The sequence below is a fragment of the Aspergillus tanneri genome (assembly GCF_003426965.1).
Source record: "Aspergillus tanneri strain NIH1004 chromosome Unknown AapTan_3_pilon_pilon_pilon, whole genome shotgun sequence".
Classification (NCBI taxonomy): domain Eukaryota; kingdom Fungi; phylum Ascomycota; class Eurotiomycetes; order Eurotiales; family Aspergillaceae; genus Aspergillus; species Aspergillus tanneri.
This window is the reverse complement of record NW_022984630.1, coordinates 1,324,175-1,340,572: the sequence shown is the minus strand read 5'-3', so window position 1 is coordinate 1,340,572 and position 16,398 is coordinate 1,324,175. Positions and strand designations below refer to the sequence as shown.

The 16,398-nt window shown below is 49.2% G+C and overlaps 6 protein-coding genes across 6 annotated transcripts; 3 read left to right on the top strand and 3 right to left on the bottom strand.

The window, feature by feature from the left end:
• Nucleotides 1-507: 507 nt before the first annotated feature.
• On the bottom strand, nt 508-3,662 carry ATNIH1004_004240 (serine/threonine-protein kinase; the record flags this gene model as incomplete). The annotated part of the gene is made up of 4 exons (XM_033568910.1): nt 508-2,260; nt 2,310-2,710; nt 2,769-3,343; nt 3,410-3,662. 4 exons carry the CDS (start codon nt 3,660-3,662, stop codon nt 508-510), a joined length of 2,982 nt encoding a protein of 993 aa, XP_033427716.1.
• Nucleotides 3,663-4,336: 674 nt separating this feature from the next.
• Nucleotides 4,337-5,900, bottom strand: ATNIH1004_004239 (threonine aldolase GLY1; the record flags this gene model as incomplete). The annotated part of the gene is made up of 3 exons (XM_033568909.1): nt 4,337-4,545; nt 4,807-4,890; nt 4,955-5,900. 3 exons carry the CDS (start codon nt 5,898-5,900, stop codon nt 4,337-4,339), a joined length of 1,239 nt encoding a protein of 412 aa, XP_033427715.1.
• Nucleotides 5,901-6,797: 897 nt separating this feature from the next.
• On the top strand, nt 6,798-7,974 carry ATNIH1004_004238 (uncharacterized protein; the record flags this gene model as incomplete). The annotated part of the gene is made up of 3 exons (XM_033568908.1): nt 6,798-6,931; nt 6,987-7,158; nt 7,240-7,974. 3 exons carry the CDS (start codon nt 6,798-6,800, stop codon nt 7,972-7,974), a joined length of 1,041 nt encoding a protein of 346 aa, XP_033427714.1.
• Nucleotides 7,975-10,247: 2,273 nt separating this feature from the next.
• On the top strand, nt 10,248-12,000 carry ATNIH1004_004237 (uncharacterized protein; the record flags this gene model as incomplete). The annotated part of the gene is made up of 2 exons (XM_033568907.1): nt 10,248-10,528; nt 10,602-12,000. The coding sequence occupies 2 exons, from the start codon at nt 10,248-10,250 to the stop codon at nt 11,998-12,000; spliced, it is 1,680 nt and encodes a 559-aa protein (XP_033427713.1).
• A 393-nt stretch (nt 12,001-12,393) lies between these two features.
• ATNIH1004_004236 (RNA exonuclease) lies at nt 12,394-14,628 on the bottom strand (the record flags this gene model as incomplete). The annotated part of the gene is made up of 1 exon (XM_033568906.1): nt 12,394-14,628. One exon carries the CDS (start codon nt 14,626-14,628, stop codon nt 12,394-12,396), a length of 2,235 nt encoding a protein of 744 aa, XP_033427712.1.
• Nucleotides 14,629-15,316: 688 nt separating this feature from the next.
• Nucleotides 15,317-16,194, top strand: GRX4 (PICOT family protein; the record flags this gene model as incomplete). The annotated part of the gene is made up of 2 exons (XM_033568905.1): nt 15,317-16,054; nt 16,120-16,194. The coding sequence occupies 2 exons, from the start codon at nt 15,317-15,319 to the stop codon at nt 16,192-16,194; spliced, it is 813 nt and encodes a 270-aa protein (XP_033427711.1).
• Nucleotides 16,195-16,398: the final 204 nt, after the last annotated feature.

The window sequence follows — 16,398 nt, the reverse complement described above, 5'->3', positions numbered from 1 at the left end:
CTCCATATTTAAGCCTGCAGAACGGCTACCAATGCAGGTGCAGGGGCTGTCCAATTAAGTTATTCAGTTAACTAACGTGAATTTTCTGTTACTAAGCGACGATCTTCTGCATCAGTGCAAGGAACAGCAGAGCCGCTGATTTGCAGGACAACTCCCTGTTCTTTTCGCATCGGGTCAATACTTCGTACTCTGTGCAGGTTGACCGAGACCATACTCTTTGTTACCGCAAGGAGCACGTGATCTTCATGTGTACAATTGGTATTTGCATTGTTGCTTCATACTATTTTATTTTTTTGTTCCCCTTTCGATCTTTGCTGCATTCCAATGCTGCCATCACCATTATCTCGATATGTATCATCTAGAAAAGCCCGCCATGAATAACAACTCCAACTTTCCTAGAGTAGAGATGCATAAATACACAATCCCGTTGCAAGAAAACACCCGAACAAGATACAAGTATCCTTAAAAAATCGTCCATTGTCGTCAAGTCTCAGTCCCGTTGATCACTTACTTCTTCTCATGGCGCTCCTTCCGTCCAGGTAGTTGATTCGCTGCGATGTCCTTGGGCATCAAGACCTTCCGTACGGTAAACCCATTCTCGTCCTCCGGCCGGCGACGGGCACTATCGCCATGATAAAACTCACACTCGAATCTCAAGAACTTATTGCGGTGCTGATAGACTGTAATGATATCGCCGGTGTAAAGCTTGCCAAAGTGGAACCCTTGCCGACCATCGTTTCCTTCGGGCCCTCGCCGCAACTCCGTGCCGTTCACCCAGATACATTTGCGTGTCTTCGTGGAGAGAATTGCCATCACATTGGGAACTGACATCCAGGATTCTCCTGCTGCAATTCGAGATTCAATGGCCGGTGCCCAGAAGGTCACCTCAAGAGCGTATGCGGGGATCCGAGTATCCATGGGGTCCGGGTGGCAGATCGTTGCCTGAGGACCTCGCCCCCAGGATGTCAGCCGATCCTCCAGACGGATCGTCAAGTCGAATATTGATCCCGACAATGTCGTCAGCTTGCCCAGGAGAGGCTGCGGCTGGTGCGGCTGGATCACAATCCGAGGGATTCCGGTCAATGCGTGCTCCGGTACGGGTTCAATCAGGAGGTCACTGTCTGTCCGGTCTCTAGGATCCGGTAGTGGCTGGCCAGTCTGAGCATCCATTGTGTTTGCAAGTTCGATATCGAAGATCCCATCCGAGGCTGCTTGGGATCCACTGGGCTTGTTCTTCGTTTCTTGTGCAGTTGTATCAGGGCTTGAACTTGAACGTTCACTGGCCGTATCAGGTATAGGTAATTCAATCCGTCGGCTGAATTTCGATGCTTTGGGTGTGTCGCCACCAGGAACGGCTTGCTGGGGCACCGAGACATTTTTGGGTACGGTTTCATCATTGGCTTGCCGCCCCGGTGCCCCGGTGACTGGGGGAAGGTTGGTCGATGTGCCAGGGTGCCACGTGGAATTCATGTTCAGCTGCCCAACGAGGTTCTCAGTTCCCATCAAGCTTGGCGCGGATCCGGCCACGGGGTTATCCGGGAGGGACAGGACAGAGTTGAGGCTCATGCCGCCGCTGATTATCGACTCACCGGCTGAAGAAATAAAATCATGAATGCTAAAATTGCCATCGCTTTCAAATTCGGCGGCATCATCCCCCAGCGCATGGGAGCTTTGCAGGGCGGAGGGGTTGATCTCCCCGAAAAGACGTTTGGGGGTTGCATCGGCCCCGGCCTGGAACTCTTTGAAGCTTTCAATGTTGGGAAGTGACGGGTAACGAATATCCGCCGGAGGGTTGTCAATCCTGGGCCGTTTGGATTGCGCCAGGTCACTTCCCTCTTCATCTGCATCCTCTGCGTCTACATTGTCGTTTAGAGACAGCTGAGATGCATCTAGCTCATCCTCTAGATCTTCGCCGATGTCTGACAGTAATTCCGCACCACTGAAAACAGCTTCGTCTTCATACTTATCAACATCTTCGACATCAGCAATCCATCGATGCCGGAGGCATTCCCGTTCTTTCGGACGATCGTGAGGATTGCGATTTAACAGTTGGGCAACGAAGTTAATACCCGCTTCGGATACGCCCTCCCTGCGGAGTACATCAAAGTCGGCGTCGGTCGTCATGATAGTTCGCAACATTTGAGCCCCTCTATCATCCCCTCGACCGGTATATGCAGGGACCCCAGCAAGTAGATGGTATAGAACCGCACCTAAGGACCACGTGTCCACAGACTGACCGTACGGAGACGTTTTAGCGGGTCTGACGATCAGCAAAATGTCAAAGAAATTTGGGAGGCAGATGAACTCACGGATCACCTAGTCTTCGCCTCTTCTTGATTTCACCTCGGCGATAGGTTTCGTACTCTGGGTACACTTCAGGAGCACAGTACAGTAATGTACCGCAGAATGTTTTGAGAAAGCTTTCCTCTTGAACTACCTTCGATAGTCCAAAGTCCGATAACTTTACCCTTAACGGGTCAAGCGATGAGATCAAGATGTTGTCTGGCTTGATATCCCGATGTGTAATTTTCCGCTTGTGAAGATACTGCAGTGCGTGGAGCAACTGACGAGCAATGATTTTGACCATGTCCTCAGGAATCTTACCATGGGATTGAAGATATGTCGAAAGCTCCCCGCCAGGAACATACTCCATAATAATGTATATCCATCTGTCATGCTCATGGTGGTCGATATACTGGACAATATTTGGCTGTTGAAATAGGCCGTCAGTAAACTTTCTATCGGGGATAGGACTCAGCAACACGTACATGTTTGAGATCCTTCATGATCTTCATCTCGTTGTCTACTTTGTGATCAAGTACCCCGTTCTTCATAAATCGTCTCTTGTCCAGCTCCTTGGCCGCGTAGATGGACCCATGCTGTTTTGTGGCTAGTTTGTACACAGTTGCAAAAGCCCCCTTGCCAATCTGACCAGTGACGTTATACGTAGAACCGCCGCTCCAGTGCATTCCGTATGAGTTGGAACCCGCCCACTGCAAAACAGGTTGGGCTGAGGTTTGATGGGTTTTTGGCTGCACAGTACCTGTCCGATGTCTTTGGACTCTTTCAATATAGCGGAACATGTTCTCTGTATATTGCATGGCAAATCCTTCCCTAGAGGGTATGCGGACCACGAATCTCACTTCCTCCAGGCCCGGACCACCGTTTGATACTTGAATTACAGAGCCGTTTGTTAGCATCCGACTGCTTTCTTTCTGGTTCTTCCGGAGACGGCAGTTGTCTACAATGGTGCCATTGGTTGATATGTCCTCGAGCATGATAATCCCATCCTCTGTCAGATAAATTCGATAGTGCGCATTAGAGATACGCTTGAAGTTAGGATCTGCAGCAAGGAGAATGTCACAGCAGCTTCTGTTTCGACCAAAACAAAACCCTACAGCCAAGTCACGGACTGGAGATGACAGCCGAAGTGCAATATCATAAGCGGCACCGGTTGAGCTTTCGGGACCTAGCTCATCTCTCTGGAGAATGTGCTGCGAACCCATAGGAACTGTTGCACTCACCGCCTGATGGGCAGGGGGTGAGGTAGGGTGCAAGATACAGATAATGTCTGCTACATCCTGCTCATGAAGGCCGGAGTTGTTGTATCCCATGCGACGAGGGTCGGTGCATGGTTGGGTTGATTCTTGAGTTGCTTCCATTTGGATTGATATGTGAAGGGCTTGTATGCAAAATCAAAGACCAAACCACTAAAATATACAAGGACAGATTATCCTCAGAATGGATGGTTGCCTAGAATATGCCCAAATATGGTATTGATAGGAAAGGGTAGCTGAATAACCAATGTAATCGTCAAGGCGTATCCATATCCTGAGTCTACCCGATTGTCAGCAGCTTCACTCTGGTAAATAAATCAATACCGATAATGAAGACGGCAAAAGTACCTTTCAAAAAACAGGATGGCGAAAGATAGCAGCAACAGTTTATGGATGCGGGGAACCTCCACGGATGCCTGTTCGTGAGTGAATACTCGAGGGGGATCAGGCATAAAATACAAGCGCTAGAGTCCAAAACCATAGAACTGTATTGAGTCAAAGAACAGCAGAAGTTAATCCCAAGATCAACAGGAATCTCCAAATTGCTTCGCTATATCTCGTGATGCCTTGAATTCAGCTAGGATCTTCGGGATATATTCGTAGGACTCATAGACCAGAGTATTCCTACACTTGATAGCCAACGGAACGGTCAATCTAAATCTGTGCAACGCAGGATATCGTAAGGCGAGACCATCGAGTCAGGGAGCGACGATAGGGAAGGAGCTCTGCTCTAGTAAATTAGAGGATAGTATTCTATGTCTGTGAGAAATCATTCGTGATTAGACTTGGTCGAGGTAAAAGTATCGATCAACATCAAACTGCAAGGGACTTTCACTCACACAGTTGGCAAACTCCCCCTCAACCATCCACTGCACAATCAAGGGGTAAGATTGCTGCAATGAGACCTGCTTGACAGGGGAAGCTGGCAACGGGGACGGCACAAGAGGCTGTCTGGATAGGAGTCGTCGACCGAGAAACGGGAGCGAGGCTGAAATAGAACGGTTAGTTCCGCTGTATTTGGAGCTCCTGTGTCCCGGGCATGAATCAGGCACCAATAAGGCATCAAGTACTAGTGCCTGAGGTGTCAGGCGGCGATCGGACCAATGAGAGCGCGAACCGACACAACAAGCGGGAGCCATCCATGGGTCGTACGGGAGTGGGACAATGCACTCTACGAAGCTCTCTCATGGGTGACACAACCTAGTCTATTGAGTCTCTAGGCGTCTTTATTTACTTCCATATGGTTTACTTTCGTTGGTACTACGCTGGAACTTCCCACTCATTGCTACATCAAAAGCCTGTCCCAACCGTGCAATCGCCTCCTCCGACACCTCTGTGACGAGTCAGAAATAATACCCATGCTACATGGCACTTGGCAGTAGACAGAGGTAACTTACGGTAGTGGATAACAACGCGTCCTCCTAGCAATTTCAGCCCCTTTTCTTGTCCAATATCCGCTAAATCATTGGGCCCCAGACCAGATGACTCCAGATCCAACCACACCATGTTTGTCTCTACAGGGTGCGATAGCTTCCCCCCGCGGCTGGTCCACATTTCAGCTACTCGTTTGGCTTTGACATGGGATTCCTGGAGTTTCCCTCCATTTCCGTAGGGATCTGATCCAAACGTTTCTTCAACAGCTACTCGGGCGGCTGCAGCGATCACCCCAGTTTGTCGGACACCTCCGCCAATTGACTTGCGGAACCATCGAGCTTTCCTGATGAACTCCTTGGAACCGACAAGAATGCTCCCAATAGGGGCGCCGAGGCCTTTGGAGAAACACAAGCTAACGCTGTCAAAGAGACTAGCATATTCAGTTAAGCTACCAGCCCCCGACACCACCGCTTCCCATAGCCTAGCACCGTCCAGATGTACCTTGATATTTGTTGCATGGGCCCATTCCGTAATCCGACGCGCCTCTGTCAGAGGCATAACCCTCCCATCCAGGGTATTCTCCAGACAGATGAGTTTCGTAGGGCAATGGTGGATATCATCGTCAAGCACAGCATATTTTTGAATTTCTTCGAGGGTAAGATAAGATCCGTTTTTGGGGATCACTGGTTGAACCATCGCGCCGGTTAACGAACTGGCCCCTCCGGCCTCGTAGTTAATAACATGAGATCGTTGATCGCATATAACCGAGTAAGGGGGCTGCGTCAGATGGGATCGGATGGCAACCTGGTTACCCATTGTTCCAGACATGACCAACAGAGCATCCTCATGGCTAGTACGCTTCGCCAAATAGGCCTGTAGATCATTTGTTACGGGATCCTCGTTGAAGACATCGTCAAGGAGGGTTGTTTGGCAGATTGCTTCCAGCATCGAGGGAGTCGGTTTGGTCATTGTGTCGCCTTGTTTTCCCGCCACGTCTCAGCATGGTTCGCTAAATGCGCGGTAATTGTAGCTGTCAATACTAGTAGAACTCACTCCGTAGATCAAATTCAGCTGCTCCGGCCCCATGCCAGGTGCTGGGCCTGCCACTGGCCCCAGCTGAGGTGGTAGATGTGTTTACCATGATAACTTTCGGGCCGTATCTAAATCTTGACGCAAACGAAGACGACCAAAGTAAAGGGAATGGCCGTAAAAGGGTGCAGACAGAAGAGTTCATTAAGTGGTAGTGGTTAACGCCAATAATTTGGGATGTAGGCGACTGAAGAAAAGGGCCAGGTGCTATACCTGAGTCATACGGAATACTCGAGGATTCCCGCGGAAAAAAGACCGACTCTGCACTAGTACGCAAGTGGTAAGCCTTCTCCGCATAATCCCGGCGATAAATTGTCTCCACTTTTTACTTTCACTGAGACTTGGCGGAAGTATACATCTGCGAACTACTAGAGAGGCAGAGATATTATGAGCTTAGAAGATTCGAGGGTTGAAGGTTTTTTTTCCCTTTTTTTAATCGGAACCCCCAGCCACTGTTTATAATGTTGAGACAATGCTTAAAGCTTTAATTACAACAGTCTTCGATGCCAGTGAATGGGAGCAGGTTGTAATGCTTTTTTTATACACTAAAATTAGAAGCATAATAGACCACCTTTAGTTTTAGCGTGGCTAGCTTGTTTTTGCCTTGTAGTTGTAGCTTTTTCTTTGGAATATGTTTGGTGGCCCTAACGAAAGTAATTACCACCTCTCGATCACGTGTAGACCTTGCTACGAAGAGAGTAGTGCATTTTAACCTCCCATGTCTCAAGAAAGTCTTTTAGTGCGATCTGGTTCACAATCTGAGCACTTATAGGAAGGATGGCACTAACTGTAGAGGCCAACGCTACCGAGGTGCAAATCGCTAATGATGCAGAGGATGAACATGTGCGGGATTCCCTTGACTTGTGTTCTTTGAAATGGACTGTTGGTGAAAAATGGTGGGATCGTTCGAAGTATGTACGACTGTCAGAAACTAGCATCGAGCCCCTCACTAATATTATTATACAGCTACGTGGGAGCCCTTGTCTTCAACGTCTGCGCCTTTTTCCTCCCAGCACTGTATAGCACCCTTCTCAAGCTCTGGGTTGCCAATATCGACTCTTCGCTAGTCGTGACAACCGATATCTATACGTATATTGGAGCAATCGCAGAGATATTCAATGAAGGTCTACCCCGTGCGGTATGGGTGACTATCGCCGATAAAGGGACGCGATCATTAGAATCTCGCCTAGGACTATCATACACACTAATAGTTTTTCAGGTCTTCCTTGGAACCATTTTGAGCCTGGTCTTCGCAGGTGCAGCAGACTCATTCGCTGCGACTTTTGTCCCGCATGAAGTTCAGAAGGCCAGTAAAACATATGTCCGGATTAGTGCCTTTTCAGCTTTGAGCTCTGCCCTCGAAGTTGCAGTTGCAAGTGCCACGAGAGCCCTGGATAAGCCAGATGTTCCTCTTATGATCAACTCTGTCAAAGTGACTGTGAATATTCTGCTCGACTTACTGATTATTTCTAAATTCCATATTGGCCACTGGACTGCGACTATCAACATCCAGGCTGCAATCCGTCTAAGTTGCGATATGCTCGCTGCTAATTCCGGTTTGCTTTACTTCATCTCCACAACCAGCATGAGGAAGGGCCAACGTCACTTTCACTGGCGCTGGATTGGTGAGGTGCCTACCTTGCAAGGGTTTATTATCCTTCTAAAGCCGGGATTTATCACGTTCATCGAGTCAGCGATTCGGAATGCTCTATATCTCTGGCTTATAGCAGGGATTGTCTCTATGTCAGCAGATTATGCCACTGCATGGGGTGTCTTCAACACCATTCGATGGGGGCTGATAATGGTGCCGGTGCAGGCTTTGGAGGCTACAGCATTGGCCTTTGTAGGACATGCTTGGGGAGAATCGAAGCAGTTGAGAGACGAGGACCGTTGGTCCCGGAGGCAACTCTATGGCATGTTCTTCATTCTAAATACCTCTTTTCTGATGCATTAAATTAGAGGCGCTCATAATTTGCAGTGATCGTCCGGCCCGCAATTCTCTCAGCAGTACTCGCCACCATTATTGAACTTCTTCTGTGTATTTTTCTGTCGATATTTGGCTGCAAGCCTTTTGCTTTTTTCTTAACCAAGTCAGAGAGGGTTTCGGAAATTGTATCACACATGTGGCAAACAGTAGACTGGCAAGCTCACTCTATCAAAATCTTTTATCTGTCTGACAGCCTCAGGTGCTACCTCCTCTATGCCATATTGGCCCAACTTGCAACAATTTTGTTGTCCACATGCCCACTCTGGTATCTAGGACAATCTCTCGTTTCGAATCTATGCTATGTTCTCCCATGGGCTGTTGTTTGTCAGGTGATCAATCTAAACCCATCGAACGCATGGACCTATCATAGTCTAGTTTTTGGAGGGAGCTTGGTTTTTTCATTTGTGGAGATCCTGATCATTGATGGAATATGGGTTAGAATGTTTCTGCATCGGAAAGTATCTATAATGCGCTAGTCTCCAAATCCAACTGATGACATGACAGTGGAAATATAGCTGACGTATGTTGCGTAGAGAGAGATTGACTGGTGGTATTGAAAATTAGCTCGTTAAGTATAGCAATGATAACGGGGACAGGTAGAACCATAAAAGTTGTTTCCAACAACATCCACAAATGCGCATCTACACATGAGTGCATATCCTTAGTGAGAGGGGGAGCGTGGTGCGATAAAAATAGCTCGTTGCGTAGAGAGAGAGCTTTTCTCTCATGCTTATTAGCACGTTGTTTCGCCCCTTGACGAGCATTCTCCGAGCTGCTGATATTATACTCCTTTATTACCGCCGGCTCTAGGCACCATCAAGCGGAAAGAAGATCTTCTTCAGCGAGGCTGCATTCTCAGCTGCCTCACGGTCAGCTTTGGTAAGATCAAAGACATCCACGACCCTGAAACTGAGGTGTCAATGTAATTGAAATCATCCGTTGCTCTATCCCCAATAACATCATGCTACTTCTGGATAAGATATCTTTTACTACCGCGTCAATCTCGCTCCAGTTTTGTGCCGCCGTACAGACAGGATAGTAAAACAGTCATGTTTCCTTACTTTCTCAGGAGAAATTGGCTCAGAATAACTGTAGTCCTGTTTCTTCGGATCGACATACAATGCCACTGTGGAGGCTGACGCCATGAAATCTTGAATTAGCTCATAGAAATCTCAATAATGACTGAGATCGGCCCTTCGATCCTTGAACGTGATCTCTCTTTGCTCGGCCTTTACTGATTAACACCCTCACCCCAAAAAGGTCAGGTAACAATGCCATTCGCTAATTTAGAACGGCATATATTTACACAAGACAAGGATTATCGGGTTGGGGGGTGGATGCAAAATGGTTGCACTCTACCTATTGATTGTTTTTGGTGCAATACACAACTTGGCGTCCATCTCCCCAAAAACAGAGAATCTGGGATACGTGCCAGCATCGTGGTCAGCTAGCTTATTTTATTCTGTTTCGTAAGCTTCTTGAAATCCTTTGGAGATAATCAGGACTTGTACGTCAGATAAAGGTAGTATCCTGCTTTATGGAACCTTAAAATTAAGTTCTATTGTGCCCCGGTCACTGAGTCGGCTCTTGAACTTCCTGCTTTAGGAAGGTGAATGGTACCTATGCCATGTGAGTTATGGAGCAACAAATTCAGAACATCCTTCATCATGATTAATGAAACTCCACAGAGCTAAAAAGTGCACCAAGGCTCTAATTTGCCAGATAATCTTCTGGTATATTGACATCATGTAGCAAGATTCATAGTAAGATGAAGGTCTGGCTCATTCTTGGAAAGGTCCACTTTCTTCTACTCATCCTGCAAGAGTCCCCAGCTATGATCCGCTGACCGTGATAAGTATGTCTCTTTTAGTATTTACATCAGTCTTCCTATAGTTTACAAAAAACCACCACCATAGCACACCATCTTCCCTGATATATATCTGTAAAGTTCTGTATTGAAACAGTACCCGTCGGCGTAATACCGGCGCTGGGCTCGCAGCAAATCGGCGAGTGCGGGATGACGAAAGCGAAACGCGTCCAGTGCATTTATGCCAAAACGGGAAAAGTCGATCCATCTGCGCGTGCCCGGATGCAGCTGAGTCAGCAGTCGAGATCCGTCTGGACTTTTGAGGGCGGTGGCTACGGGCGCCGTTAAGCCTTGACCTCATCTTATCCCGTCCACGTCTAGTGGTGTTTTGAAGACAAAGGTGTCCTTGTGGGTTGCAGGCCCCTCGTCTAAGATGGATCTCTCGAAACTCACTCGTCCGGCGATTCTCTGTCAGTGCTCGCGCTGTTCCAGCTCGTTGGCCGCACTTGAAAATGATTGGGCAAAGCTATCCAATTCCTATTCCGTGGCGGCTGGGTGGCTGAGCGTCGAGCTCCATCGCATATCGATCTCTTCGGAAAGAAAACAAATTCCGCAGTCTTCGGATTTGAGTATTCTGCGGGGCCGGATCCTCCAAGAAATTGCCTGCAAGCTCTGTCAGCAGAAGCTGGGAGTGTTGTGCGCGCTGGAAATTGGGTAAGCAGAGCCGGAAATGAATCTCCTTTTTTGCCTCGATTTTTGGTTCCCTATGCTAATGACCACCGAGTAGCCCCAGCATCTTTTGGAAGCTGTCAAAGGTTTCGTTTAGGGAGATTGTCACGATGCGCACGGTGGAGCCTTCATTTAAAGACGGGGCGCTCGAACAGTTGATGAAAACTACACCGAAAGAATCGGCGAGACGAGACCGAAACTCCATTCAGCAAGGGGCTTTGGTATCAGTGGGACAAAATGCAGTGGACCTTCAGAATGGGTCGATGGAACAACAACTTCAACACCAGGGTCTAAGCATCGACCATATCTCGAGTTCTGTCAACAATCTTCATGATACTATGTCCGAGTTAAAACATGCTTTTACGGCCCTTCGCATCGAGCTGAATGGCCCAGGTAGATTTCCTAATATGGAGAGCTCCTCGGGTGGGGATTTCAACATGATCACGACCTTGCTGAAGGAGCTTAAATTAAAGTCAGATGAAATCGAAAGGCTGAAGTTGGAAATCGAGGCATTGAAGCTGAGAAATCGATATGCGGAGGAGCAAACTGCGAAGCAACCAGCACTCATATTAGCGCCCCCTGACGTGCTACCTCAAGTTCAGAGCCCAGGTCTACTTCACGGAAGCAGGAAACGGCCATTACCTGACTCGTTCGATGCTGGCGGTCGAACCAACCCCATTGCAGACTCCTTCGATGATGACGACGACGACGATAGCATCGGTGATTTCTTCCTGGAGGACCACGCCATCCCACCAGTGAAGGTCCCTCTGAAGGCGCCTAAACCCAATCACATGGACGGCACAACGAACGAGCCTGCACCATTCGACTCTCCAAACATTCGCATCGAAGTCAGCCAATTGAGAAAGCACCCTCTGCTTAGTGACAATGATAAACCCAATACGCACCCTCAACTGCACCAGTCACCCAACAAACGGCCTCGTTTGCCCCAGTCTACGGAGCGACCCTCATCGAGTGGACAGGTCGAGAAAAGAAAGGTCGGACGTCCACGTAAATCCACCGGTCAAACCACAAGTCCCGATCTTTCCCAAGTAACGAAACTTACACCCTTGTCCGAACAGAACGGCAATGCTCACAGTGTTACCCAACCGGAATCCCTACCGCCGTATCCAAGCCCTAGCGACCCCTCGAGTTCCAAGGAGAACCGCCGTTCACGGTCACGGAGCTTACGCAGCAGGTCTCGGCCCCCATCAATGGCGCCGAGCAATCGAAGGGGCCAGAACGGGGATAGTGACGCGCAGGATCAAGCGCAGACCCTGAAGGGCTCTATCCAAACTGAAGGGCAGAAAGGTTCCGGAAGAAAGGTCTCATCGTCCAAGTCGAATGGTGAGAATACAGTCGAATCCAACGAGAAACGCAAGGCACAGGTCGCTACGCGAGATGCTATGGCGCGATTAGCGATGCAACGTGAAGAGGCGTTGGAGACGGAGGCTAGGTGATAAGACTACTGGACTTCACTTCTCCCAATGTATAATTTATTTAAAAATTTTTCTTTTTTTGGAGGCCGCCTTTTTTACTTCGAGCTTCTTTCCGCCTGGTAATTAATGTACGGGACACACTTTGCAAAAGTCCATGTTCAAGGCTGTTTTATTTCCTACAACTTTCACGTATTTTAAGGCGAAGCATGCCTAAAAAATTAGGAGGATGGATATCTCTCAAATTGAAACAGTAGCTTTCTATCTAGCATCATGAAAATGGAGAGAAGAGAATAAGAAATATGCAGGCCAATATGCCATTTTTGATTCCCCAATATACCAGATCTATATGTAGACCATGATGCAAAAACCTATTAGATCACCTAGAAAAGATCATAACCAAAATCCAGAATCGATTTATTTCACACACATAAATCCGCATCCCTCTCGGGCCCTCTCACAGGCCTTCTTCAAGGCCTGTTCCTCGGCATCCGTCCACTTCACACTCAACTCATCCCAGGGTTTCCGAGACTGATACTCCTCGCGGAAGGTCTTATGCATACTCTGCAAACGGCTGACCTCACGAGGGTCCCCAGTCCCAGAGTATACGATGAACAAGGTACACGGGGGAAGGGATTCATAGACGCGATGGATATTAGAGGTTGTGCTTGATACAAAATCAGCGAGAGACTTCAGAGCCGTCGCCGAAGTCTCCGAGGGTGAAGTTGGTCCGGTGGGGGTGGTTTCTTCCGGGGGTGGAATCAACGTCGTGGATTCGTTGGCTTTATTCGGGTCCGGCATCCGATTACACCAGCCTCGATGCATTTCAAGTTCTCGCATCCGCGCCCACGTAAAATCGACTCCGCCGCCTGGAATGGATGCATTGTCGTCGTCGCCGTTCACTGCACATGAGATACCTTTCACGACATCGTCGTCGTTGCTGCACCCGATCGCCACGGTCGCCTGTGATCCGAATCCGCGTTCGGGATTACCCCAGTCGACGACGGCGCCGGTACGGCCCCGAGTGTCGGTGGTCAACTTGCCAGGTCGTGGAGAGCGTGATAGACGCTTGAAGATGCTCTCGTTTGAGGATTCACTAGTGCCCCATCGTTCGCCTTTTTCGCACTTCTGCTTCACCAATTCAAGTACGGCTATGGAGTCTTCGATGGAGTCGTGACCCGTCTGGCCCTTTTGGATTTCCTTGCCCAGATACTTCTGGGTAAGCCATTTCAGGCTGCATTTGAGTGGCGGGCCGCGTGGATGAGGGTAGATAAACGTCGTGTCGACAATAAAAGGATGGGCGATCTTAAGAGCTGTCAGATCCGAGTTGAGTGAGTGGCCAACCAGAATCGTACGCGGGGTAAGAATAGAGAGAAGCTTCTGTTGGATGTCTGAGAGGTTGGTCGTGACGGGATCAAGCTTCTCCTTGGTGATACCAGAGAACCGGGTCAGATAATCAATGATAGGAAGCTGCGGTTTCACAAGCTCGTCAAGCACGACTTCACCGTCCCAGCGGACCAAGCTGATACGCGTGAGTTCCGACTTCCCGCCTTCGGTGATGCACATTTCACAGTCCATAGCCAAAACATCGCGACCAGCTGTCATACTCCCCTGTTGGATTTCCGCTTCTGGGACGATGCCGTCTTCCAAGGTGGTAACGTGAGTGTCGACCCATCCGTCCTCAGCGGTCTGCCCGGCTCGCCTGCGACTCTCTGCTAGCTCGGTCTTCTCCTTTTCTGTTGTCATAAGAGCGGGATGGAGAACATAGTCATTTTCGCGAAGGTCCTCGAGGCTACTTATGAAGGCGGTAACAGGAGTTCGTTTTGGGACGAAGCTCTGGTCCGTTTTCGCAGGCCTCGGACCTTTGGAGCTATTGCTTTCTTTGCTCTTTGGTAGAGCAGACAGCAAAATGGCCTGAAGTGGAGAATGTACTTTATTGTATTTCGAATCGCCAGGAGCTTTCACTGGCCAGGCATGAGGGAACATATCTGCCAACGGCTGCAATGGTTCCGGTAGACTGTGGCGGGACAAAGGACGAGGGTTGAACCTATGGGACTTATCCTCAGCAGGGAGTCCCTGTTTCCATCGCAAAAAGTCGGCATGCTTCTCATCCTCCCCGGCCTCATTATCCCCATTACTTTCTTCTCTCGCTTGAGGGCTCGGACTTGATTCATTTGTCTCAGGTATCTGTAAAGGAATTGTCCCATCGAACATGCCTAATTCCAGACCAGGAACCATCAAGACGACAACTTTCCGGACATGACCAGAGTGCTTAATAGAGATCCACTGCGGCGCGATGCCATCGGCGAAACAGTAAAGTAGCAAACTCTGCAGGTCTGCAATTCGAATAGAGGATTGTAGTCGGCCTTCGACATATGTAAGAACAGGATACTTTGTCTTCTCACCGTCTACCCGTTTCCTCTTGGACGCCCTCGTCGCCGGCATATCATTCTGGTTGTTCGTCGAGTCTCCTTCTGTCTGCGCAGCTGCGTCTGTTTCCCCCGTTGTCGGGGAATAATTAGACAATTGAACAAGCGATAGAGTCTGCCCTACCCCAAAACCAGTACTTGCATTAGAGATATCTTTCACCATGCTTTCATCATCGGAGCAGCCGGCTTCGGTGCGTTTGCGCTTTTTCGATCCCCGGGGCATAACTGGACTGAAGGCGATGCTATGATATTTGAAGGAACGATCGGTAGTGCGTGTCAAGTTAAGGGAGATCCGTAATTTCCACTAAAGAATCCAGGAATGAATTGGACCGGCAGTGACAGATCTTGCCTGGCCTTGAATCGACGCCTGGACTTCGATGTCAGGAGATGCAACTTTTGTGGCACGTGATGATAGCGCGTCGATAAGGCATCGTATCTTCTACCATTTTGGGAAATGCCTCAAAGCCTCGCACTCGGCCATGGGCTGGTCTGGAATGCGCTCACCTCTATTGGGCCAGTTCCGTGCCCTGATGAGAGAATCCGATGCTGTTCTCGAGCTTCACAGCTGCACTGGCACGACGTGCTTTTCCCCGGAGCTTAGGCCTGAGTCAGCCGATGGTACAAGTCGGATCAACCATCTTCCCGTCAGCGTCATCGCCGATTTTCGATCTGATAAGCCAAAATTCGCTTTTCCTTCCTGCCCATTGGATCCTAACCCACTGGTCTCTTCCTGGGATTTTTTTGCCTGGTATAGAGATCTCCTTGAATTCTAACTCCCCTAGACTTCTTACACCCCAAAATCTGTCCGGGAATCTCTCCACTCCCTCTCCACCGAGCACTATCACTACTGCAACTGATCTCTCCCCCGCTGCTGCCGCCCACCAAACCCCACCTTACACCGAATCACCACCATGTCGACCCTTGTTGAGGCCACCTCGGAGGCGGAATTCGCAGCCCATTTGAGTTCCCTGCCTCCCACATCGCTGCTTGTGCTCTACTTCCATGCTCCATGGGCCGCACCCTGTGCGCAAATGCACGCTGTCCTCTCCGCGCTCGCATCCCAATACCCTGTCGCCACCCCGCCCTCCATCTCGTTCGTGAGTGTCAACGCCGAAGAACTCCCCGACATCTCAGAAGAATACGACGTCACGGCGGTCCCATTCGTCGTACTTCTTCGCAACGGCAGCGTTCTTGAATCCATCAGCGGCAGTGAAGCCACCAAGGTGCGGGATGCAGTGGAGCGCCACGCCGGGAGCGGAACGGGAGCCGGCGCATCAAAAACTGTCATCCCGCCGCCATTGTCGACTGTCCCTAGGGGGAATGGCCCTGCGACGGCCACACAGCCTCCGGTGAATGAGGACGCTGCTCCCGCCTTGACGCCCGAACAGTCCAAGGAGGCGCTGTTCGCTCGCTTGGCGGAATTGGTCAAGGCCGCACCGGTCATGCTCTTCATGAAGGGAACCCCTAGTGCACCTCAGTGTGGGTTCAGTCGGCAGCTGGTGGGGATCTTGCGTGAGAGGAGCGTCAAGTATGGGTTCTTCAATATCTTGGCTGATGAGGATGTCAGACAGGGACTCAAGGAGTTCGCTGAATGGCCCACGTTCCCGCAGCTGTGGGTAAATGGAGAATTGGTGGGAGGTTTGGATATTGTATGTGTCTTGTTTTTCTTGCTCACACACACACACACATCTGACTTATGCTGACTGGTATATAGGTTCGGGATGAGTTAGACAACGATCCGGACTTCCTTACCGAGTTTTCCGTGAACAAGTCATCCGCTGCGGCATGATTTTATAGATCTTATCGGCAAGCGATGTGGTCTGTCAACACCTTGTCTATCTAGGACTTTTATCCTCTAGCACCGGTTTAGTATTATTGTTAGATTACCACAATCGATGAGGAATGATTCTACTTTGTTTATCTTTTAGCATGTACCTTAAGTTGAAGTCTAACAAAAGAAAGAAAGAAAGAAAGAAAGAAAGCGAAAAAAAGG